The sequence below is a fragment of the Brachypodium distachyon genome, chromosome 2 (assembly GCF_000005505.3).
Source record: "Brachypodium distachyon strain Bd21 chromosome 2, Brachypodium_distachyon_v3.0, whole genome shotgun sequence".
Classification (NCBI taxonomy): Eukaryota; Viridiplantae; Streptophyta; class Magnoliopsida; order Poales; family Poaceae; genus Brachypodium; species Brachypodium distachyon.
This window is the reverse complement of record NC_016132.3, coordinates 8,290,539-8,316,291: the sequence shown is the minus strand read 5'-3', so window position 1 is coordinate 8,316,291 and position 25,753 is coordinate 8,290,539. Positions and strand designations below refer to the sequence as shown.

General features: G+C 41.8%; 3 protein-coding genes across 6 annotated transcripts; all 3 read left to right on the top strand.

The window, feature by feature from the left end:
• The first annotated feature begins 181 nt into the window (after positions 1-181).
• Positions 182-5,249, top strand: LOC100843255 (actin-related protein 6). 3 transcript variants are annotated; one of them, XM_010232460.3, is made up of 10 exons: positions 182-336; positions 760-819; positions 1,209-2,000; positions 3,011-3,209; positions 3,279-3,342; positions 4,267-4,351; positions 4,431-4,481; positions 4,570-4,632; positions 4,709-4,871; positions 4,994-5,249. In XM_010232460.3, the coding sequence occupies exons 3-9, from the start codon at positions 1,294-1,296 to the stop codon at positions 4,836-4,838; spliced, it is 1,299 nt and encodes a 432-aa protein (XP_010230762.1). In that variant the 5' UTR covers positions 182-336; positions 760-819; positions 1,209-1,293; the 3' UTR covers positions 4,839-4,871; positions 4,994-5,249. The 3 variants fall into 3 exon arrangements, with proteins under 3 accessions (XP_010230762.1, XP_010230761.1, XP_024315037.1); XM_010232459.3 differs by having other exon boundaries at positions 4,956-5,249; XM_024459269.1 differs by having other exon boundaries at positions 4,709-5,249.
• Positions 5,250-5,456: 207 nt separating this feature from the next.
• On the top strand, positions 5,457-11,221 carry LOC100841427 (rab escort protein 1). Of its 2 annotated transcripts, none has more exons than XM_010232458.3 (10): positions 5,457-6,333; positions 6,413-6,535; positions 6,714-6,813; positions 7,128-7,166; positions 7,825-8,041; positions 8,118-8,193; positions 8,339-8,534; positions 8,661-8,741; positions 9,139-9,243; positions 10,819-11,221. In XM_010232458.3, the coding sequence occupies exons 1-9, from the start codon at positions 5,597-5,599 to the stop codon at positions 9,226-9,228; spliced, it is 1,659 nt and encodes a 552-aa protein (XP_010230760.1). In that variant the 5' UTR covers positions 5,457-5,596; the 3' UTR covers positions 9,229-9,243; positions 10,819-11,221. The 2 variants fall into 2 exon arrangements, with proteins under 2 accessions (XP_010230760.1, XP_014754488.1); XM_014899002.2 differs by lacking the exon at positions 10,819-11,221 and adding an exon at positions 9,485-9,632.
• A 4,691-nt stretch (positions 11,222-15,912) lies between these two features.
• On the top strand, positions 15,913-24,876 carry LOC100837169 (ABC transporter G family member 32). Its single transcript, XM_003566817.4, has 22 exons — positions 15,913-16,513; positions 18,491-18,579; positions 18,683-18,767; positions 18,880-19,039; positions 19,118-19,194; positions 19,306-19,359; positions 19,470-19,560; positions 19,751-20,052; positions 20,134-20,415; positions 20,502-20,815; positions 20,988-21,148; positions 21,264-21,367; positions 21,449-21,605; positions 21,705-21,952; positions 22,043-22,375; positions 22,468-22,758; positions 22,856-22,939; positions 23,028-23,161; positions 23,277-23,504; positions 23,709-23,880; positions 23,965-24,219; positions 24,334-24,876. Exons 1-22 carry the CDS (start codon positions 16,064-16,066, stop codon positions 24,592-24,594), a joined length of 4,332 nt encoding a protein of 1,443 aa, XP_003566865.1. The 5' UTR covers positions 15,913-16,063; the 3' UTR covers positions 24,595-24,876.
• Positions 24,877-25,753: the final 877 nt, after the last annotated feature.

The window sequence follows — 25,753 nt, the reverse complement described above, 5'->3', positions numbered from 1 at the left end:
CGTTGTCCCGAAAACCGGTGGTAATTAAATTTTATTTTTAAAGATAGTTTTTTTGGAAGGTTGTTTCAAACGCGATGGTTTTAAGTAATTTTCTCGGCATAAAAACTTGGAATTGGTATTATCGAGGCTTCATTTGTGCTATGGTTTTCGGGTTCTGAAAATTGAGGAGGTGAATACCCCTGCGCGCCCCCTCATCAGCCAATTCGGAGCCCCGCTACCTCCCGCGCTACCCGCCGCCTCGTCACTCTACGCACACCGGAAAAAGAAAAAACGAGCGAGCAGAAGCGGGAAGAGACGAGGAGGCGGCGCGAAGCGGGGGTCGACGGCGGCGCGCAGGTGAGTGGCTCCCGGCCATCGTCCTCCTTATCTCCTCCCTTTCCGGCCGACGTCCGTGCGCCTCGCCGGCTCGTCCCCGCCCGTGACCACTCCTCGATGCGGCCCCATCCCCGTGCAGAGCCCCGCCGCCGCCTGAGCCCCTCGACCGAATACCCCTCGCTCCCTCCTCCTTATTTACTCCCACTCCGACCTCCGTCCGTGCGCCTCTGCCCGTCCCTCCTCTCGCCCCAACCCTTCTCTCCAATTTGCCATCCCCCGCTCAGGGCCCAGCCTCCGCCTGAGCACCACGGCCGGGTTCCCCTCGCCACCTTCCTCTTCCAGCCCCCTCCAATGTAGCAGCACCAAGAACCCTAATTTCCCCTTTACTAATAATCCCCAATTTCTTGGACCGGACCTTACCATTCCGTTGCATTATTTTTCCAGGTTGTGCCGTGAGCTCCTCTGTCTGATTGAAGTATTGCTAGCTGTTGTGAGCGATTGAAGGTAAAAATAGCAGACTTGCCAAAAAAAATTAAGTGCTGTCTTGTGGCCAATTGAAGTGTTGTTATGTGTATGTAACTGGTGTCAAATTGAAAATATATAGATGTTGATCTACCTACTTCCATGCTTACATGAGTTGAACTTCATGATTAACTTTTCTAGTTGCCATGTTTTGGTAAACAACTTCTGACCGGCTCCATGATTTGCTATATTGCTATATGAAGTTGTTTGGAAGAAACTATGCTAGAGCTTCTTCTCCTGTTGCGCTCAAGCCATGTCTAGCTAAATTATTATGTCTGCTGCCAACACATGCCATTTACTTAGGAAGACTTATCGGCAATTTTGAGCAATTACAATTTACAACTTTGATTCTTTTTTTTGTTCTTTTGTAGGAACCCCTTGTAGATTCAAGTTTACCGGCTTGGGTCTCAGCTTATAGGGACAGGCTTGAATACGAGAGAAGTTAAGGGATCTTAAATGGCAGGTCGATCAGGTGTGGTGGTAATAGACAATGGGGGTGGTCTTCTGAAGGCTGGTTTTGGTGGGGACAAGGATCCAATTGCTGTAGTCCCCAACTGTATAGCAAAGTCCCCTGGTTCCAATGCAAATTCGAAGAAATGGCTAGCGGCTGACCAGCTGCAGGCACAGGACATTGATGTGACTGGTATGACATTGAGGCGTCCTATTGACCGTGGCTATCTTATAAATACAGAGGTGCAACGGGAGGTGTGGGAACGGGTTCTGCGCAACCTACTCCAGGTGGATCCTACAAACTCATCCTTGTTACTGGTGGAGCCACAGTTCAACCCTCCAGGACTACAGCATGCAACTGATGAACTTGTGTTTGAGGAGTTTGGCTTCAAATCTCTTTGTGTTGCAGACGCTCCTTCCCTTGTCCACCTTTATGAGGCCAGCCGGCAGCCTTCGCTTTTTCATGCCCAATGCAGTCTTGTTGTTGACTGTGGCTTCTCCTTCACCCATGCATCTCCTGTCCTTCAGAACTTTACGCTCAATTATGCTGTGCGGCGCATGGACCTTGGTGGCAAGGCCCTCACAAACTATCTCAAGGAGCTTGTTTCATACCGTTCCCTTAATGTAATGGATGAGACCCTCCTCATTGATGATGCTAAGGAAAAGTTATGCTTCGTATCCCTTGACGTTCCTCGTGATCTTCACCTTGCCAGGTCTGCTGCTCTCCTTATTGCAAAGGATATGGATATATTTTCCTTTAGTTTGTTTAAGGTTGGACTGTGACCATATTTCAGGTTTACTTTAAAGTTAAAATGGTGACCTTTTCATATGGATAGACCAGCTAGGAATGTGTGCCCTTTATAATTTTAACTGTTGATGAGTTGTTTGAGCAAGCGATCTAACCAGATGTGCTCATAGCCTAATAATTATGGAACTAAATGCTGTATCCTTGAAAGAAATTATGTTGCGTATTTTTTTCTTGCTGAAGGGTAACCACTGTGTCCTACTTCCTCCGTCCCAAAATAACTGACTTATTTTGAAGATTTGAAACAACAATTGTTCATTAGCTTCAAATGCCTCGATAATTGGTTAGTCTGGTTTTCGTATAATGGTGGTGGTTATGAAAGCTTCAAACAAAGATGGCTAACATTTTTATCCGACTGTACATTATAGAGACACAAGCCTAAACTATTTTGGGAAACCTGTAGTTATAACTGCTGTCCTGGACCTGAACAAAAATTTCAGTTGCCAGAGAGCAGTCATATTTCCTTCTGGCAAAAGATCGAAGGCAATGCAAATGCAAGATCACCATATACTTGGAGTTTGAACTTGACTAGTGCATAGTTGAATAGTCAGATAATTAGTTATGTTCAGTTGAGAAGATATGCCAAGGATAAACTGATCCTTTGTGGTCTGAATAGTGGGATGTGATTTTTCTATTGAGCTATGTGTAATTGATGAATGCTGGGGTCTGTGATTTTAGGAAAAATCAGATTTTATGAAGAGTTTGAAACCTTCAAATTAACAAGTGGATAGAGGCATAGAGGTATTCTTAATTAGTTATTATGTGACATCACTGATTCACTAGTTGGTTCATTGGTTTAAGTAGCTGGTCTATGTTTGGCATTCAATATATTTTTTATCACACTATTTTGTCTGCTAGTCTATGTCATTGTCTATAGGTACTCAAATTGCCGAACATCATGTTATGCAATTATTGCAGGCTATCATTTAAGGACAACCCATTTAGATGTTCTTACATTCTCCCAGATGGGATAACATACAAGAAAGGATTTGTCAAAGACTTGGATGAAGCACGTCGATACTGTTCATTGCCTGTCGACGGAGAATCAGATATAAAATTTGGTGACAGTAACATAGACAAGTCTGAAGATCGAAAAAAGCCTGAATTAAGTCAAAATGTAACATTCTGAGTTTTTATTATATGTCAAATGTTACTTGGTACCATCTAAGGAATTTTCACTCCGCAGGAATTTGCCTTGACCAATGAGAGGTTCCTTGTCCCGGAGATGCTTTTCCATCCAATTGATCTGGGTTAGTGTCGCTTCTAAATGTTTTGTATTCTCTTTCTTTTTTCATCTCTCCTGAATACCTGATAATCTGATGTTTCTGAGAACATGCAACTACTGTCAACCTGTCGTGCTAGCCTGTCTTGGCTATCAGAAAAGATAAGAACATAATTAATTCCCATCCTTAACAAAAATGATTTGTCAACCAGATATATCATATATAATCTTTCTGATGATGGTTAGGAATATATGAATTTTCTGACTATACTTTTCTTCATTCTAAAGTAGCTGTCAAAATGGTTGGCAATCATTCACAAGGTGGAATGTCGGATTGAATTTCATTAAATATTGACCACTTCCATTACATTAAACTGGATACATTTTGCCTTTGGATCTTGTAAGTTACAACAGCAGGCTTTGAATTTTTATGCATACTTATGCTTTATTTGGTGGCTCAAAATGGAGCAAACGTAAATGAAAAGGAACTGGAGGATAGAAAATTTGAACATGGGTGCTAAGATCAAAACCTATGTGTTGCAATTTCTCTTGTTTGTTCTCTAAAATTTTGATGGGCAACAAAACACTTATGGAGATTAAATTTCCATCAGTCTATCTTATCCTTTTCTCTTCTTTTCAAACTTTTCATAAAATCATTAGCAATCATGATAGTTATATTTTCTCCAGTTTCCATTTTCTCCACTCAAATTAAACTCCAATTTATGTTGGATCAGGTGGGTAGATTTGGCCTATAGCCATAAGAAAAGGCTGAACCTAACATGTCTAAGCTGAGTGACCACGTGGACAACATTCATTGGCACTAAGTTAGCAGCAACAGTTCCATTGACTTACTTCATAATAGCTTTATTAATTTCTCTTCTTGGTGAATGACAATTTACCATATTCTCTTTTGCAAGAGTAAGAAATAAGAATACCAATATTTCATTTGTAGGTATGAATCAAGCTGGCCTTGCGGAGTGTATAGTCCGTTCTGTACAAGCTTGCCATCCATTTATTCAACCTGTGCTTTTTGAGAGGTATCATTTATTTGTAACATGCCTGAGCCTAGATCTTTGATTCTGTTACTCTTGTTCACATGTGCTGGGTTGTTTCCAGCATAATCTTGACAGGTGGAAGCACGCTATTCCCTAGATTCACTGAAAGACTGTAAGTTGTTTTTGTTTCTTTGGCACAAGAGACGGTGTTATTTCACTTTGGACTGAGTCTGCTCAGATCATGATATTTGTATTCACAGGAAAATAGAACTTCGGCCTCTTGTGCCCGAGGACTATCATGTGAAGATAATTCCTCAGGAGAAGTATGTAACTCTCTCTCTCTCTCTCTCTCTCTCTCATGTGCACCGAACACTATTAATGTTTTGCTACTTTGTCTAGCCCGATTCTTGGTGTCTGGAGAGGAGGATCCATCCTAGCGTCGAGCCCTGGTTTTGAATCAATGTGTGTTACAAAATCAGAGTATGAGGAAATGGGATCAGCACGGTGTCGGCAAAGGTTTTTTCACTGAAGAGTTAGTCCAGACTCCAGAGGCTCAGGAGAGGTGAATGTAGTTTGTAAATATGATGCAGCCTAATTTATATGGCGTGTTTAACAACTTCATGCAAATTAGAAGTCTCGTTTGCAGGTAAAATTAATCACCAGTTTCTGCAAATCGTTCTTCAGGTTAAGTATTGCACTAGGAACTTGGCTGATTTAACACTTGTAGCTTATCAGAGGTTGGTTTCCCCTCTGCGTTGTGAGATTTGCCTGATTCGGCCTGTAGGAGCAATGGCACCGATTTTAGTACCGGCGTGTAGAAGTTGTAGGAATTTCCTTTTTCCCTAAATATGTATTGGGAGATTTTTGTAAGAACTCTGGCAAATTGTGATAAACTTTTGCATGAGCGAATCCAGTTCTGAGAGGATTTAGTTACAGGTTCTATTGAGGATTTTATAAACTTTTGCCGCGATGTATTGAGGAATTAGCTAGGTCTTCTGCTCAGAAGTTGTTGCCAAATTGTATAAACTCTTGCATGATGAATCCGGTTGTGTGTCCGCTAGAACCCCTGTGCCTTGAAATAGTTTCTACTGTGATTATATTGCGAAAATGATACGTACATAAAGTTTTCTCCAGTTCTGAGACGCAAGTAAACATCAGATCAGAACTCAGAAGCCGTCCAAAAGAAAGAAAGAACTGGCTGGAAGCGCTTGCTCCGTTGCTCGCTTCTTCGACGCCTCGCTGCTGCTCCTGCTGATCTCCATCTGATACCGAGATTTCCCGGTGACCATGGCGGACGCCTCCGCCGGCGGCTCCCTGGACGACTACCCCACCATCGATCCCACCTCCTTCGACGTGGTCGTCTGTGGCACCGGCCTCCCGGAGTCCATCCTCGCCGCCGCCTGCGCGGCGGCCGGGAAGACGGTCCTCCACGTCGATCCCAACCCCTTCTACGGCTCCCTCTTCTCCTCCATCCCGCTCCCTTCCCTTCATTCCTTTCTCTCCTCCGACTCCTCCACCCCCTGCCCGTCCTCCTCAACCGCAACCTCCTCCTCCTCCGCCGCCGCCGCTTCTCACACCGCCGTCGATCTCGAGCGCCGCAGTTTGTACTCGGAGGTTGAAACCTCGGGGACGGTTCCCGAGTCGTCCAGGCGCTTCACGGTCGATCTGGTGGGTCCCAGGGTGCTCTACTGCGCCGACGAGGCTGTGGACCTTCTTCTGAGGTCAGGGGGAAGTCACCATGTGGAGTTCAAGAGCGTGGAGGGGGGCACCCTCCTCTACTGGGATGGTGCTCTCTACCCGGTACCGGACTCAAGGAAGGCCATCTTCAAGGACGCCACGCTTCAGCTTACGGAGAAGAACCTCCTGTTCAGGTTCTTCAAGCTTGTACAGTCGCACATTGCCGCTTCTTCTTCTGGCGATAATGAGCGGGAGGGCGAAGCTTCTGGTATGATATCCGAGGAGGAACTAGTCCTCCCCTTCACCGAATTCCTTGAGAAACAGCGGCTTCCACCCAAGATAAGGGCGTAAGAGCATTCTGAAGTTGTCTACTGTAATCTATTTTTAGTAATGTGACTTACAGGGGCTTCTGTGTCTTGTTTATAGGGTTGTATTGTATGCAATTGCCATGGCAGATCATGATCAAGATGTCGCGGAACCTTGTGAAAAATTGCTAACAACAAGAGATGGGATCAAGACCATAGCTCTCTACTCCTCGTCCATTGGAAGGTCATTTTTTATTCCTTGAACCTTTTCCTGGCTCCTCTCTGGAAAGACATAACTTGCGTACACCTTACTGAAGAATCCATTAACTTGTGTTTAGCTTTAGGGATATATGTGGTTTTAAACAAGTGCCGTGCTACGGGCCAAATTATTTACTATTCCTATTTTTTTTTTACCGTAACAGGTTTGCTAATGCAGAAGGTGCTTTCATTTACCCAATGTATGGGCATGGCGAGCTGCCTCAAGCTTTCTGCCGCTTTGCTGCTGTTAAGGGTGCCCTATATGTAAGATGACATTCTCAAAGTATATACAGCTATGATTTTTGCATGCAGCTATGGCTTATTGTTGGTGATAATCTTGCAGCTATAGTATACTAATATCTTTTTGTCACATGATTTGCATAGCCTCCCTCGCAATCTGACTGGGGCATAACATTTGATAATATTATGTGCTAGGCAAAGGGTTGGCAACTCTCTACTGAATGACTTGCATTGCTTAATTTCTTAGGAAAATAACTTGGTCAACTATCCTGTAAACCAGTGTCTTTTATGAACCTTTTGATACTTAGCTCTGGTAATCTCTCTCTTCTGTCAATCAGGTATTGCGGATGCCAGTCACAGCTCTTCTTATGGATGAGGTAAGACAAATTTGAGCTCCATGCTAGCCATATTCTTTTCATTATTTGTTTATCTGATATAGCCAAATATACAATAAGATCCTTTCGTGTTTCTTCCTTATTTTATCCACCTTTTAATTGTTAACTTCTACTGTCATGTCCAAATGTGTGTTAACAAACAGATTTGCATACGTTAATAAGAGTCACTTGGTCCAGAAAAGATGTTACATAACTATTAACTAGGGAAAACCACCTGTCAGTGTTCATACTTTAAGAGTACAAAAGCCACGTATCTACTTCCTCCCTCCCTCGCTATCTGATATTGATGCTCCTACTAGTACCACTGCTGCTTCAAAAGGGAGAAAGATGCAGTGCTATGCTGCTATCATATATTAGGTGATCCTGTGCTATCATAGCTCAGAGAACTATACCAATAGTCACAAAATTTCTGATCTGGAAATTACCAAACTTGTCCACCTATAAGCATGACATTGACTCATTTTATAGGTTTGAATACATCAGACCAATCACCAGAATCAGTAGATAAGTGATTGTTTTCTTTGTTTATTTGCCCATGGGAGATATTGTACACTTTAGCGGTGGATCTGCACTACCAGTTTTTTTTTCTATTACCATTTCTTTATGAATAGCATCCAATAATCAACATTCTCTTGATCAGGAAAAGAAGCGTTATATAGGCACCAGGTTAGCATCTGGCCAGGATATTTTGTGCCAGCAGTTGATACTTGATCCATCATACAAAATTCCTTCCTTGGACTTGCCATCTGATGCTTCAGACTCAAAGGCACAAAGAGAAGTTGCTAGGGGAATATGCATGATCAGCAGATCTGTGAAGCAGGATTCATCAAATGTTCTTGTTGTTTTCCCACCAAAATGTAAGAACAGTTCTTGAAGTAGCTATGGGGGATATGTTTCTCTCTTTTCTTACACCATTTGTTGCCTTTATTTTAGCAATACAAGAGCAGCAGGTTGCAGCTGTCCGGGTGCTCCAGTTGAGCAGCAACGTAGCAGTATGTCCTCCGGGAATGTAAGTCATTTTCATATCACTAATATATGCGGTGTTTAGTGTACTTTCTGCATCAAATTTCTAACCCAGGCATCAGTACAATTAGAATTATCACTGTATAAATGTAGGGCAAACATATTCCCTTACAAGCTAATTTTATTTGCAGGTATATAGCATATCTATCTACTCCATGTTCTGATGCCATTACAGGAAAGCAATGCATAAACAAAGCAATAGAGGTTCTTTTCCATACTCAGGCTTTAGAGGGTTCAGAAGGCCCTTTAGAAACAAAAAGTGAAAACAATGATGATACAAAGCCAGCGCTAATTTGGAAGTGTGTGTATGTTCAGGAGATCACACAGGTGCCTTTCTTTGATTATCCTTATGGATTATGCTCACAGTTTTAACACTGGTAAAATCATTGGCTATTTAGACACGCATATTTATGTTCTTTTAGTAAGAACATTTGCCCTGTCTTCCACTATCAGGGAACGTCTGGTACTGTGCTGTCATGCCCCATGCCTGATGAAGATCTGGACTTCAGAAATATACTGGAATCAACAAAGAAGGTATTGCATTTTACTCTCAGTGCTGTACCTGCGTGAGAAAGTGTCAGAATTCTTGCCAGTCATGGGAGTTTCAAAAGTTAGAGCTGTTCTTTTCGATATGGAATATTTTATTGCCATGTTTAGTACTTCCTCCTTTTCTCAGTATGTGATTTATATGGTACGAAACCACAATTATCAGTAAGTATTTTTTAAGGCGGATCTATGAATATAAATTTCATGTCATAAAAACCACATACAGCCTTTGAGGTAGATAGCTTTAGAAGTTGACTCGTCATTTATTGATTGCATCACTAGCTGCCCCAAGCATAATATATTCAGATGTTTAAATACATGGCATAATGGCACATAAGCATCTGTCCTCCATTTGATAAATTTGTTCTGTTGCTATTTCTTGCAGTTATTTGCAGACACTTACCCTAATGAGGAATTCCTGCCTAGAAACTCAGCTCCTAAATATAATGATGACGATTCTGATTCTGCAGAGTAAACCATTATTGCGGAGGTAATAGCATCCGTCCATGTGGAACTTGCACTATTTTGCTTATACTTGTTACATATGAAAATATCAAAATCTTTGACATGGAATTGCATTGTTTGCTCATAGTTTTACCTCATTGGATTATAATATAAAAAATTGCATGACTTTGCGTTCTTTGCTCATAATCTCATTACACTGAAAATGGCAATGACTGTCAATGTAAATGTGCACCATTAGAAATTTTCGATCAATTCTCTCATTGCAGACCACTTGTTTGGCTGATGAACAAGAAAGGATGGTGGAAAAAAGAAATACCGGTGAACCTTTGTTGTTTTCTTTTGAAGCGTCTACTGAATATTTGCCACTTACTATGTCTCTATGAATAGTCATACTACTCCCTCCATCCAACAAAAGATGTCTCAAGTTTGTCAAAATTTGGATGTATCTAGACATGACTTAGTGTATAGATGCATTCAAATTTAGTCAAAGTTGAGACATCCTTTGTTGGACGGAGGAATACAATACATCTACCCTAAGCAGGACCATACAGGGTTCCACCAACCTAGGCGGATACACCCCGAGTCCTGAAGGAAACCTTGCGGATTACATGGAAACAAGTCAACATGGGTTCCACCCATTTACAATTAGGAGACTAGCCTGGCATATCACTGAGTCCTACTCAGAGACGAGTGTGCAACCTCCATACTGCGCATATATAAAGGTGGCCAAGGGTCGGTAAGCAAGAGAGAAGTGATTGGAGAACCACATAAGCCTACTGTAGACACAAACCCTGGCCCGTCGATTTCCTCTAACTCACCGGGTATCCCCCATTGTAAACGCAATTCTACTCTGTGATCCCCATGAAATACAAGTCAGGCAGGAGGAGGGCTATTACCCAATCCTTGGGGTCTGAACCTGAGTAAATCTGAGCGTTAGATCCACCGGTACCCCAAGCATATCGCCACATCTAAACAAATCACGAACAACAACCGTGCCGTTACAAGGTAGCGATATTTAATCCCTCGACACAATGAAGTACCTAGGATATTTGCGAAATAACCGTACAGGCGTATAGTATTGTGGTACCATGTCATTTCGTTAGGATAATGAGGGTGATGGCAGATAAGTGACATAGATTTTCTCGTGGTGGTCATGTGCCGAAATGTTGGTAGAAGCTGATTGATGATTCGGTTTGGCAGTTTCAGTGAAGGTGCACAATTGGTGCTACCAAGTTCTGGTTAAGGCTTGGATACTACTCCTATTCATATATAAGGTGCATTAGGTTTTGTTAAGACAAGGTTTAACAAGAGTTGCTCCATTAATATGGGCTTTATATGGCATGAAACCACAGTTATCAGTAGGTACTTTAAAAAACTAATCCAGTTATACATATTTCATGTCATATAAACCACATACTATTAACTAAGTAATTCTTGGTCAAAGCCTTGTCTTGATGAAACCTGATAAACCTTAAATAAAAGCAGGCAGCATATCGTATCAGCTCATGTGGAAGCTACTTTTAGATAAATTTAGAGCAACAGAACTGCTTCCCTTAAAAAAAAGGAACATGCTACTGATACCGTTCTTATTGTTTTTCAGAGGGCATAGTATTTCTCTAGACAAAGTTCTCATAGAAGATACATGAAGGCACCACCATCTTCCATTTCATGGTATTCTGGGAAGTTTTTTATAGATCCAAGGGGGAGCCCTTTGGCTTGTTGAATATGTTAGTGCCAGAGTTCCCTCATCTTGTATTACGGGGAAACATTCTGAATCAAGCAATACTGTTACCTGGGGCTCTTTCATATGCAGTAGTTGGATGCATCATACCACAGGATATAAGCTATTGATTTAATGAGTTCTTGCATCTGGCAGTTGGTACACACGATGCTAGACTCTAAACTTTGCTACACTCTTCATTTGATGTCCTTGTTAAATCTTTGTGAGGATAAACCTGCTAAGCTGATACAAAACGCCGAGTCTGTTATATCTTCTTGATGAACTTTTGGCTTGTACAATCTATCTACAATCTTCAGCGGAAGCGCTTGTCATGTTGCCACGTTTGTTGTGATTGAGCACAGCAGCTGTCAAGGCAGTTAACCTTCATCCACAATAGTGCTAGCGAAAAATAAACATTATCGTCTAGCTTTAGTTTGTTCTTGTTCCATATGCCCCTGCAACTTCTCTCCCATCCCCACCCCCCTCCTAATATGTTGCCCCTGCCGCCCCTCCTCCCTGGATCCACCGTGCCCGTTGCCTGTCCTCCTCAGATCCGCCACCCTCGCAGATCTTCCCTGGATCCACCGTCGCCGCTCCCCTCCATGCATTGTCGTCCTCACCACCTCCTCTCATGTCGCTTCAGGGCGGAGTTCGCCGCCCTCGATGACATCGAGAGGAAGATGCAGGCCAGCCGACAGCTCCGTTGTCGACGGCGTGGGCACGCTTTTTTTTATTTCTACAATGAAAAGTTTAAATCTATAATGTAAAAATCAAAAGTAAAAACTAAAAGCTAAAAAAAATTAGAAGTTCATTAAATTAAAATTCAAAAGACTAAAATTTAAACCCAATGGCTAACAAATGCAGCTGCACTTTTACTCTCTCACGAGCGCATGCTTGTGTCGAGTGGTCTAGCCAGCCAAAGCGGAAGCAACATGCAGTTTTTTTTCCTGTCGTTTAGCTTAACACGGTCGCATCGCTGCATGCAAACATATGAGCCCCTGCATGTCATCTTATCTTGCATTTAATTTTGATTTGAAGCATTCAAAAAGCCATAACTTTTGACTCGGGCATCAGAATTTTGATCCGTTTTCACGGTTGGGTTTTTCGTGTTGAGCTCTTCAAAACTAGATCCCATATGTGTATGTTTGAACGACCTTTTAAAAAAAAGCAACCTTCTATTAAAACAAAGCGACTTTTGAGACCTAAGTTATCTACCTTTGTTGTTAAGTTCCGTGTTATACAGTTCTTGCACTACTAGATATGGCTTTGCCTGAAATGGGGATAAATGTGAGAGCAAAAGTTGCTAGTACGAGAACCAAAGTTGCTAGCATAAGAGTCACAATTATCGGTAGCTAAAGTTACTAGTATGTGAGTTAAAGTTGTGCGTATGTGAGTCAAAGTTGCCGGTATGTGAACCAAAGTTACTAGCACCAGAGTCAAAGTTGCAAGTATATGAGTCAAAGTTGCAAATATATGAACCAAAGTCACCGTTATCGGAGTTAAATTTGCCGGTATAGGAACAAAGTTGTTTGTATGAAAAACTCACAGTTGTCGACACATAAGAAAATATTGCCAACATAGAAGACAAAATTGCCACCATGTCATACCAAAATTGTTTGTGACAGAGTGAAAGTTGCTACAGTTGAACAAAAATTGTTACCGGGTGGAAAACAAAGTTGCTAATATGAGAGACAAAGTTGCCATTATAGAAACCAAAGTTCGTTGTATGGAAGTCAAACTTGCCGGCATAAGAGCCGAAATTGCTAGTATGTGAGTCAAAGTTATCAGAATGTGAGTCAAAGTTGTCAGTATGAGAGTGAAGTTGTTTAACATGTGAGAAGTAGTTGCTAATGTGAGAGTAAAATTTGCTAGTATGTGAGCAATAACTGTTAGTATTGGAGTTAAAGTTGCGGTTTTGAATTGAAGCAAAACCCGCCATTGATATGAGAGCCAAAGTTTGCTATGGGAGCAATAATTGCTCTTATGAGAGACAAAGTTGTTAATATGAGAGTTAATTGACAGTATGAGAGCAACAATTGTTAGAATGTGACCAATATTTGCTAGAATGAGAGGTACGAAAGACAAAATTCCCGACACATTAGCAAAAGTTGCTAATATGTGAATAGTTGCTGCTATAGCAACCAGAGTTGCTAGTACGTTAAAAGTTACTCATATAGAAGCCAAAGTGGCTAATTTGAGAGTTCAGGTTGTCGATATAGAAACTAAAATTGCAAGTGTTTGAGTCAAAAGTACAATATGCAAAAATTAATCGATATAACAGCCAAAGTTACTAGCACGTGAAAAGTTGCAACCAGAAAAGTGAAAGCTCCCAACACATGAACCATAATACCTACACAGGAGCCTCGTTAGCAAAGCAGAGTGAGTTGCGAAAAATGAGCCTAAGTTGTTTACTTTCAAGAAAAAGTTGCTATCCCGTAAAAATTTATCGAAACATGCCCGCATGGGATCTAGTTCTGAAGAGGTCGCCCTCAGTAACCCAACAGTGAAAACAGATCACAATTTTGACCTTCGGTTCAGAAGTTATGGCTTTTTAAATTTTTCAAAACGGAAATAAATGTACGTGATGCTATTACTAGTTCAGTTTGTATGCAGGCATTGCAGGGACGGTACCGACAAAAAAAGTTGATTAGCATCACCTGTGCGAGAAGGGAAACGAATCTCCATGCCTTTTCTGGATGGAGAGAACTTTCCATAACGGGAGGCCGCTCGGGAACTAATTGAGCAAACGTTTGAAGGAAAAAAAAAACTTTAGACAGCGCAGAATTTGCCCGCTGCTTTTGATTTTGGTGGTTGTCCACCAATTATGCCTCCCATTTATTAGGACATGTATCGTGTTCATTACAAACAATGGTCCTGATGACATCAGGTGACTCGTGAAACCAACAGGACCCTGCATCATGCTTAGCAGACTTTGTCGGAGCATGAGTTGCCTCCTTACAAGAACGATTAGGAGCAGACTGACCGGTATGGCAAGGTGTGGCGGGTCACCTAAAATTTGGAAAATAATCCTAATAGACCTGGTCATATCACACTTTTGGAACCATTTCAATTAAATTCTAAAAAATAGTACTCCCTTCATCAAGTATAAAAATTGACCATATTCTAAACAACTACTCCCTTCGTCCTGAATTAATTGACGTGGATTTATATAGATTCTTATACAAATCCACGTCACTTAATTCGGGACAATTACAAACGTTTTGGGATAAAAAAAGATAAATTAATCTTCATTTGCATTACTAACTTCACACTTTCATTCGAAAGATCATATCACATCTTATGAGATGCCACCATTACAATGCAATGTATATTCATAGTTCTCTCAAATGGCTTCAAAACATTATGGCAACACCCCGGTTGATTTCATATTTTTCGGAGCACATTTGGGTATTATTTGAAATAAATTTGGTTAAAATACATGTTACTTCGAAATAATAGCCAACAAATATAAAATATCACCATACTTAGGTAGAATTTACAAAATATAGTCCTATGCATGGTCAAATGTTTTGAGAGTGTTTAGAGCAAGACTTATGGTACTTGCTTCACAAAAGTGATAAAAACAATTTTTGTGACATTGTTATTTTTGTGACGGGTACATCATAATCGTCACAAATGTACTCGTGAATAGTTATGACCGACATGAAAATACAGAGTTTCCTTGTCGGGTTCCAGCCGCCAAAAAATATTTTATTATATGTCGGTAGTGTGAAGCCCCACCCTGAAAATTAATAATTTGGTGTCGGTAGTACTAGCGCGTCACAATTTTTGTGACGGTACTTCTGATGCTCGACACAAAAATAAATCACTGTCACTAAACTCTGAGATCCTGGTAGGGCAAGGGGGAGCCCCTTGGCTTGTTGAATATATCATGTCAGAATCCCTTGATCTTGTATGACGGGGAAACATTCTGAATCAAGCAATACCATTAGCTGGGCCCCTTTCATATGTCTTTGGATGCATCGTACCACAAGATATAAGCTGTTGATTTAATGTGTTCTTTGGCTGTTTTGCATCATTTGCCAGTTGGTACACACACTGCTATACTCTACATATGACACTCGTCATTTGATGCCCTTGTTAGATCTTTGTACGAGTGAAACAAAGAACTGGAACGGATGATAAACCTGCTGAGCTGTTGCAAACGCTGAGTATGTTCTTTCGTCATGTTGCCACGTTTGTTGTGATTTGAGCACAGAAGCTGTCAAGGGCAGTAAACCTTCATCCGCAACAGTGCTCTTGTTCTTTTGGCACCTCAAACAAGGGAAGGATAACAACAAAATCGATAAGCTAGTGAGAACCGCATTGATCAACACCAAACAACCGCCATAGGAGAGGAACTTCTTCCTCAGCTGCTGAGCTTTTCATGTTGGAGAGACACCCCTCCTCCATAGCCATGTTCTTACCCGACTCAAACTTGACACCAGACCATGCACATCTCCAGAAGACCATGTCCTAAACAAACTCAATGTCTAACAGTGAACACAATCTGGAACTAACCCAAGTTAGCGTTACTTTCAACATTTGGTAGGTGGGGAAAAAACGTAACTTTCTTGGTTTGATATGGAACGTATAGACCTATCAGCAGCGACTACGTGCATACAGAGTCAGACCTTGACGAGATAATACTTTCTTTTTCTGAAGATTTGACGACATAAACACTGGTCAGCAGGAGAAATGTTACGGCACTGAGACTCGCCGATGAGGAAACTGGTTCCAAGTTGGTACCTTGTGGAAGCTTCGGACATAGAGAAAAAACTGAATACGACGTGCGATTGAGCCGCAAGAAAACAGAGCAGCGTAGCAGAGTCAGCAGCCATCTGTGCACGTCAAGGAGGCATTAGATATTTAGACGATGCCCATTCTCATGGCATGTCTGTCTATACTCTATAGCAACATAAAGGTAAACACGGATTAACTTTACGAATGTGTCAAGGACCCAAGGTCAAGGTAAAAACAGCACGCATAGACTTCACATGAAGCCATAATTAAACACACACATATATATAGCTCAATTAAACAGGAGGAGGAGCTCGGAGTTAGCAGCTCTAGACCAAGAAGAAGAAGAAGAAGGAAGGAAGGGGATTAATCAATCAAGGGAAACATGGCGATGGAGATCCACAAGATCGCGAGCCTGCGGCGGCGGGAGAGCTGGCGGCGGGGCGACGGCGTGTTCTCGCGGTCGTCGTCGCGCTTCTCCCACGACGAGGAGGACGACGAGGAGGCGCTGCGGTGGGCGGCGCTGGAGCGGCTGCCGACGTACGACCGGGTGCGGCGGGGCATCCTGCAGATGGAGGAGACGGGGCAGAAGGTGGACGTGGACGTCGGGAAGCTCGGCGCCCGCGAGAGCCGCGCGCTCATCGACCGCCTCGTCCGCGCCGCCGACGACGACCACGAGCAGTTCCTCCTCAAGCTCAGGGACCGGATGGACAGGGTCGGCATCGACTACCCCACCATCGAGGTGCGCTTCGAGAAGCTGCAGGTGGAGGCGGAGGTTCTCGTCGGCGACCGTGGCTTGCCCACGGTCCTCAACTCCGTCACCAACACCTTGGAGGTGACACAGTCAACCTTTTTGAATTTTCGTCAACTTGCGGTCAACCTTTTTGAATTTTCCTCCGTATGGGTCTCCGACGAATGAGGAGATATATATATCATGTGCGTCCTTGCTCCTCCGGCGTTTCACCAATTTTTTTAGAATATATAAATTTGAATTTGGTAATGTCTATGTTTTGGGTAAGTATTATGCCATCTCCAGCGCAGGCGCTACTAGCTGATGCCAGGATAAAAAAAACGGGTTCATGGTGGGTTCCGGTTTGCCCAGGTCCACATCATCGTGTTTCCTTTGCCAGCATTTGGCTTGTGGGTCCCACCTATTAGGTTTATTGTCAAATGGCTTGAATCTCACCATTTGTGTGAGATGTGTTCATATGCCCCAATAGTTATGATCAAGTGAAAAAAATTCCAAGACTTGCACTTTTATGAAAGTATAAAACCTTAATTGTCGTGGTTTTCTAACATTTACAGCTCGTTTGGCAACCCTCCTTTCATTTCATTTGGTAGAAATGAAATGAATTCTAATTTTTGATATGATTTCATTTGGTTGAATTTGAATTCCGGGTTCAAAAATCATGTTTGTCTACCACATGGATTTGCAGAGTGAGAGACAATTCTAGACAAATGATGCCTTTTAGAGAGGAATTGAGGTTAGTTGTAGTGTGATTCCATGAAATTGCAAATTGAATTCATTTTGCCAATTCCGTGCCAACCAAACAAGTTAATTTCTAGAACTCAAAATGAATTTCACAATTCTAACCCCAAATGATGGGGGCCAAACGAGCTCTCGCGGAAAATATAAATAGTACCACATCCATATCTGTTGTCAACAGTAGAGATTTCGTAACTATTCTCAACCGGGTGTTAGTGTCAATCATTTGTCAAAAAGTATGTTGTTCTTAGAGAAGGATTCGTTGTTATTTTGAGGCTTTCAATTCATAACTTTCTCCTCACACTCCCAACGACTATACTTTTGTCAGTTTTTAAGATATTTATTTATATGTAGTCTACCTGAGATCTTTAACTTTGGCAATCTACAAAATGTCCATGCAACTCATTAAGAATGTATGTACTCCCTCCGACCCATATTACTTGTCTCAAATTTGCCCAAGTATGATGTATCTATGTTCAGAAAGCGTCTAGATACATGTAATATTTTGACAAGTAATTCCGGCCGGAGGGAGTATTTAAATAAATATGACAAATAAGATTATTTTAAAAATACTATCAGAAAAAAATTATATAGAGCCGCGAACAAAATAATCCATTACACTTGTGTTGTTTGTAATCTGACATCAAAAGAATGTGTTGGTGAAAACACAAAACTAAGAAAAATTTGAAAATATTGGGCAAAATATTTATTAAAATAAAAGTGAAGAAATGGAAATAAGTAAAAAATTGAAAAGATATGTGTCAATGTCAATCACTTGTCAAATGGAAATAAGCAAAATAATAAATATAAATTGGAAAAGGAAAATGACAGTGAGAATGGAAATAAAATGATTACAAAACTAAAAAAAGGAAATTAAAATGGAAAATGAAAAATAAAGAAGAAATAGAAAACATGAAGAAAAATACTTCCACCTAGCTAAGTAAGCTTGTATTGGCCCTTCCCTCCGAACCTCCCACAAGAAGTGGATACTAAAAAACTGTGGACTCACACAGTCACACTCACTCCCTCTCCCCTGATCCCATCGTCTCTATGTGCTCGCAACAAAAAAAAAAACCGGCACGAAGCTGGCTAGCGGTCATGCCGCCTCCATGGTCTCTCCGGTGATGTGACACCAGCACATCCCTTGTTTATAACGGAACGACCATCCATGACGAGCGAGCGGGTGTGGTATTGTGTGTGAGCAAGTACTTTATATTGCCATGATTTTTAAATGCAATAGTGTGATATTTCATTGAAAGGAAAACACGATTCTGTACCTGTATGACTGTACGCTAAGGTTGATCTCTTGGTGGTGGTGTTCTCCAGGCTATTGGGAATGCGCTGCACATCCTCCCTAGTAGGAAACAGCCGATGACCATCCTCCATGGCGTCAACGGAATCATTAAACCTCGGAGGTAAGACCACCAACTGGATATTCATATGGGATCACATTTCCTGTGGCAATGTGCCATGGACCGTGATGCTAACAATTCATGGGGTATTGCTTTTTATCTCTAGGATGACTTTACTTTTGGGGCCTCCTGGGTCAGGAAAGACTACATTGCTTCTGGCATTGGCCGGGAAGCTTGACAAGGAGCTCAAGGTTTGGGGAAATAATGTGCTATATATTGTGTCGTGTTCATTTCTTATGCTATAGGTGCACGATGCGAGCTGACATGAGGAAATTCCTTTTTGTATTATTCACTTGTGCACAGGTTTCAGGGAAGGTTACCTACAATGGGCATGCAACAAATGAGTTTGTCCCAGAAAGGACAGCCGCTTACATTAGCCAGCATGATCTCCACATTGGGGAGATGACTGTGAGGGAGACCTTGGCCTTCTCAGCACGGTGCCAAGGTGTTGGATCAAGATATGGTATGTACCTCAATGAATGATGGTCTATTCAGAACCATGTAATGGGAATTTTGAAATTTGTTGTTTTGCTTATGCTAGAAATGCTGACCGAGTTGGCAAGAAGGGAAAAGTCAAACAACATCAAGCCAGATCATGATGTCGATGTCTATATGAAGGTGAGATTGCTGTCACATACGTAAAAGGAACATTTCAAGATAATTTCTCAAACGCAATGTATTTCTTATAGACAAATAAATAATGGCAGCTAATTGTTTACTCTACTATAGGCCTCAGCTACGGGAGGGCAAGAGTGCAATGTTGTTACAGAGTACATATTGAAGGTACAGTATACCAGCTGTGGATCTAATGCATTACACGGACGATACGATTTATTTTGGGATATTTGTCTTCTGATCAGCTCACTGTCTGCTACACTGATCCACATCTGCAGATTTTAGGATTGGATATTTGCGCTGACACGGTGGTTGGAAATGATATGTTAAGGGGTGTATCTGGTGGACAACGGAAGCGTGTGACAACAGGTATGGTTAGCAATTTCTAGCAGCATGAAGATTAATTGGAGAATTGTTGGTTTTTTAGTTGTATACTCATAATATATGCATAGAAGGTTTTAAGATAATTATTTTTTGCGATTGAAGGTTTTTAAGATTTTCAATGTCTAACTTCTTCTCAAATAAATAGTTGTCTTATGAATCTTCAATTACTTGGTAGGTGAAATGCTTGTTGGTCCAGCAAGAGCTCTGTTCATGGATGAGATATCGACTGGACTGGACAGTTCAACCACATACCAGATTGTGAATTCCCTTAGGCAGACTATCCACGTCCTTGGTGGAACTGCTGTCATCTCCCTGCTCCAGCCCGCACCTGAAACATACAACTTATTTGATGACATTATACTCCTGTCAGATGGCCATATTGTGTACCAGGGCGCCCGTGAGCACGTGCTCGAGTTCTTTGAGTCGATGGGCTTCAGATGCCCCGTTAGAAAGGGTGTAGCTGACTTCTTGCAGGAAGTATGTGCATCATCTAGGAATTTCTATTCCATTTAATAATTCTTATTTGAAAGATACTGATATGGAATTCTCACTGAAAAGGTGACATCAAGGAAAGATCAGGAGCAGTATTGGTATAGGAGTGACACGCCGTATCGTTTTGTGCCCGTGAAGCAGTTTGCTGATGCATTTCGTTCCTTCCACATGGGACAGTCCATTCTGAATGAGCTCTCGGAGCCTTTTGACAGGACCAGGAGCCACCCTGCTGCTCTTGCTACCTCCAAGTTTGGTGTCAGCAGGATGGAGTTGCTCAAAGCCACTATTGATAGAGAGCTCCTACTTATGAAGAGGAACTCATTTGTGTATATGTTTAGAGCTGCTAATGTAAGTTTTATTTGCAAGATTTTTTCATTCTTATGAGTTATGATGAAGATTAGCTGACACTAATATACATGTTTTCATCATTGCAGCTAACTCTTATGGCGTTCCTCGTGATGACCACATTTTTCCGTACCGAAATGCGTCGTGATTCAACTTATGGAACAATCTACATGGGGGCATTGTACTTTGCCCTTGACACAATCATGTTTAATGGTTTCTCGGAGCTTGGCATGACTGTCACGAAACTTCCTGTTTTCTTCAAACAGAGGGATCTCCTTTTCTTCCCTGCGTGGGCCTACACCATACCATCATGGATTCTTCAAATTCCTATCACATTTGTTGAAGTGGGAATTTATGTTTTCACCACATACTATGTCATTGGATTTGATCCCAGTGTAAGCAGGTAAGGTGGCATTGGAACACATATCTTCAATTTTGGAGTAATCCAAGAAAAAAGATGATTTTATTTTCATCTATGTTCTATGCAGTTTTTATTTTGTGAGGATATAGGTAACTTGCATGTTTCATTATAAATGAATTTAGTCTATGAGATCTGAAAAATTATCTGTGCCCAGGTTTATTAAGCAGTATCTACTGCTCCTAGCACTCAATCAGATGTCGTCTTCGTTGTTTCGCTTCATTGCTGGACTGGGAAGAGACATGGTTGTGTCTAGTACTTTTGGGCCCTTAGCATTGTTGGCTTTTGCCACATTGGGTGGCTTTATTCTTGCAAGACGTAAGTTACCGATTTGCAATACTGACTTCAAAAATGTGGTTTTACTTGCATTGATTTGTGTTTTTGTCCGAATTATTCTCACATGTTTTCATCTCAAATTTTCTTTGTATGTCAGCCGATGTGAAGAAATGGTGGATTTGGGGTTACTGGATATCTCCATTATCATACGCACAGAATGCTATTTCGACAAACGAATTTCTGGGGCACAGCTGGAACAAAGTAAAAAACCCTATCTCTTCACCAGCAATCAAACTAACCACCTGAAAAATAGGAAGTTGACAATGTTGTCGCACGTTACAGATTCTTCCTGGACAAAATGAGACGATGGGAATTAGCATCCTGAAATCTCGTGGAATTTTTACCCAAGCTAATTGGTATTGGATTGGGTTTGGTGCCATGATCGGATACACACTCCTCTTTAACCTGCTATACACTCTAGCTCTTTCATTTTTGAGTCGTAAGTGTATCTTATGTTTAGAAATGAAATAATCAGAAAATCAACATTTCATTTGTTAAAGAGAATTAACTGTCGATACCTGCCTTTTTATATTGGCAGCATTTGGTGACTCTCACTCATCAGTGCCTGAAGAAACGCTGAAGGAAAAACATGCCAATTTAACTGGCGAAATTCTTGGGAATCCCAAGGAAAAGAAATCTAGGAAGCAGGGGTCGTCCCGCACTGCCAATGGAGACCAGGAGATCAGCAGTGTGGATTCTAGTTCAAGGAGGAGGGGCATGGTACTTCCATTTGCACAACTGTCACTAACCTTTAACGCCATAAAATACTCAGTGGACATGCCACAGGTAAATTTTTCTTTCAGTAAATAATGAATACACAGATTACAAAAATTTATTTGCTCACTGAATGTAACGTCTTACACTATATTCTTACAGGCAATGACAGCACAAGGAGTAACGGAAGATCGCTTGCTGCTTCTAAAGGAAGTTAGTGGTTCTTTCAGGCCAGGAGTACTTACTGCATTGATGGGTGTGAGTGGTGCCGGAAAGACTACTCTCATGGATGTATTAGCGGGAAGAAAAACGGGAGGATACATAGAGGGGGATATCACCATCTCTGGCTATCCAAAGAAGCAAGAAACTTTTGCACGTATATCAGGATACTGTGAGCAAAATGATATTCACTCTCCTCATGTAACAGTTCATGAGTCACTCATGTTTTCTGCATGGCTGCGGCTTCCTTCGGAGGTTAACTCAGAAGCAAGAAAGGTTAGTTAGCTAACTAGACTGAAGGAAATAATTAACCGTCTCTTGATTTTTTTAACTGATTTGAGAACATATCAACTGAATTGTGATAACAGATGTTTATTGAGGAGGTCATGGAGCTAGTAGAACTCACCTCATTGAGGGGCGCACTTGTTGGGCTTCCAGGAGTTAATGGCCTATCAACCGAGCAACGCAAGAGGCTGACAATTGCTGTGGAACTTGTTGCTAACCCATCCATCATTTTCATGGATGAGCCAACATCTGGTCTTGATGCCCGGGCAGCTGCAATTGTGATGAGGACAGTGAGGAATACTGTTAACACCGGCAGGACCGTTGTTTGCACCATTCACCAGCCAAGTATTGACATATTTGAAGCATTTGATGAGGTTGATATCTTGATTCTTCTCTGCTATTTGGGCACATATTTGTTAACTTAATAGATGGAGAGTCATGTGTTGACTGTTATCTATATATGAATTGCAGCTTTTCCTAATGAAGAGAGGAGGAGAAGAGATATATGTCGGTCCACTAGGCCATAATTCCTCAGCATTGATTGAGTACTTCGAGGTAAGAAGAGTCCTAGTAAACTGTTATTTACTGAGAGTTTTACACTTGTTAGCAGCTAAGTCACATTGGAAGGAAATCCTTTTGTCAGGGAATTGATGGCGTTAGTAAGATAAAAGATGGATATAACCCAGCAACATGGATGTTGGAAGTGACCTCTGGTGCCCAGGAGGAGATGCTTGGCGTTGATTTCTGTGAAATCTACAGGAGATCAGATTTATATCAGTAAGTCATCCTGCATGCTCACCATGCACTCTACATATATAGTACAACTGGTGAGATCTATATATTTTAGGAGAGTTGCAGTCTAATTGGTTTGCATTTTATTTTGCAATTTCAGAAGGAACAAGGAGCTTATAGAGGAACTAAGCACGCCACCTCCTAATTCTAATGATCTCAACTTCCCTACACAGTACTCCAGATCATTCTTTACACAGTGCCTAGCTTGCTTATGGAAGCAGAAGTTATCATATTGGAGGAACCCATCCTACACCGCAGTGAGATTGCTCTTCACCGTCATCATTGCACTACTGTTTGGGACAATGTTTTGGGACCTCGGAACGAAGACGTACGTCATATTCTCCTTCCTTAGCTTCTCTCTATCTATTTTATACTTCCTCCGATCCATAGTAAATGTCTCAGATTTAGTAAAACTCTGTACTAATGTTTACAAAATCTGAGACACTTGTAATGGATCAGTGCGAGTAGTAAACAACTGCAGATAATTTTGTGATTCTAATGCTTTATTCATATCTTGGGACTTTTTGTACAGTAGAAGAGAACAAGATCTATTCAATGCAGTTGGATCAATGTATGCTGCAGTTCTTTACCTTGGAATCCAAAACTCTGGTTCGGTCCAACCAGTAGTGGTAGTGGAGCGAACAGTCTTTTACCGAGAAAGAGCAGCCGGCATGTATTCAGCTTTCCCCTATGCATTTGGACAGGTACACACACACACACACATATTTGTTATATACATCGCCAAATCTAAAAAATAATGCTAATTTATCCTTTTTTTGTTTTCCTAGGTTGCAATTGAATTCCCATACATCCTGGTGCAGACTCTAGTATATGGCGTACTGGTCTATTCCATGATTGGATTTGAGTGGACTGTTGCCAAGTTCTTTTGGTACATGTTCTTCATGTACTTTACACTGCTATATTTCACCTTCTACGGTATGATGGCAGTAGGGCTGACACCAAACGAGAGTGTAGCAGCCATTATCTCATCTGCAATCTACAATGCATGGAACCTCTTCTCCGGATATCTTATTCCTCGACCTGTAAGTTTAATTTGGTTGGCATGTTGCTTTAAGTTTTACAACGTAACATCATATATACTGTTATATCATTCATTCTTATATATGGGTCATAAAATTTAACCTCCTTTTCTTCAGAAAATCCCTGTTTGGTGGAGATGGTACAGTTGGATTTGCCCGGTTGCGTGGACGCTATACGGATTGGTTGCCTCCCAATTTGGAGATATACAGACCAAACTCGACGGCAAAGAACAAACCGTGGCGCAGTTTATCACACAGTTCTACGGATTCGAGCGTGACCTGCTGTGGCTTGTTGCAGTGGTGCATGTAGCTTTCACTGTTGGTTTCGCTTTCCTCTTCAGTTTTGCTATCATGAAGTTCAACTTCCAGAGGAGATAAGGATGAGGTGTCAGTTTTGCATCCATTGTCAATGGACTGAACTAAGTAGTTAGTTGTCCTGTAAATGATACAGAAGTAGTTGCAAGTTTGGTATACCTATGCTCAGCAGGATCAATAGAAAATGGTAACGCATGTCTAGGCAAAGACAAGCCCTCCTCGTTCTTGACCACTTCTAGGTGATACTTTTAGGAGGAACCTAGTGCTTGTCAGATAATACATGCTAACCATGTGCAGTAATGTTTACATTTTCTACGAATTAAAAGGATCAAGACATACTCCGTATTTTCTTGTCGATTTAGTTGCAGCGTACCCAGGTTGCTAAGTAATAGGAGTATAAGAATAAAAGCAGAGAGTGGTTCGTATTAACAAGATTAAGGCAAACAAAGCGCATTGTCGAGCAATTACAGATGTTCAATTGGAGTGGAAGTGTACACGACCTGTTTGTTCAAAGCAGTTGTCAGGCTTGGGCCCCAAAAGGGAGCAGGATCAGAGTTGCATTGCTGAATGGAAGCACGAGGGCACCTACCTCATCCAGGTCCCTGAGGCAGGATGCGGACGGCAGGCGGTGGACGGGACGCCGCCGGCCGCTGGGTGCTCCTTGCTCAATGTTGATGCGGTCTTGAGAAATCCCTTCGAGGACGCCGCCCGGGGTGGTGTAGCAAGAGACCACACTGGCCGGATCCTTTTCGCGGCCGCGCTCTCGCTGGGGAGATGCTCGGATGCAGGAGCCTGGGAGGGGCCCGCCTTAAGCGGGCTGAAGCTCTGATAGTTGGGAAAACGTTTCGCTCAGGCCTAAGCGGCTACTTAAGAGCTCACAATGCCCATTAGCACAATTTTCTTCTGCAGGCGGCTTCTCTCTCCCGCTTTATTCCCTTCAAAGATTTTTCCAATTTTTTCAATTCATCTAGATTTTTTCAAGGATCTCACCAATTTTTCCTGAGTGAGCAACATAATCCTGCCAATTTCTCCAATTCATCTAGATTTCCTTCCAGGATCCCGCCAATTTCTCCTGGACGAGAAAAATAGTCTCTCAAATTCTCCGATTCCGCTTGATTGTCTCCAAGAATCCCGCCAATTTCTAAAAAACAGAGTCCGTATGGAACGCTTAAACGATGCGCTTAATCTTCAGTTCTTCTGAGCAGGGGCTCATTGCTCGCTT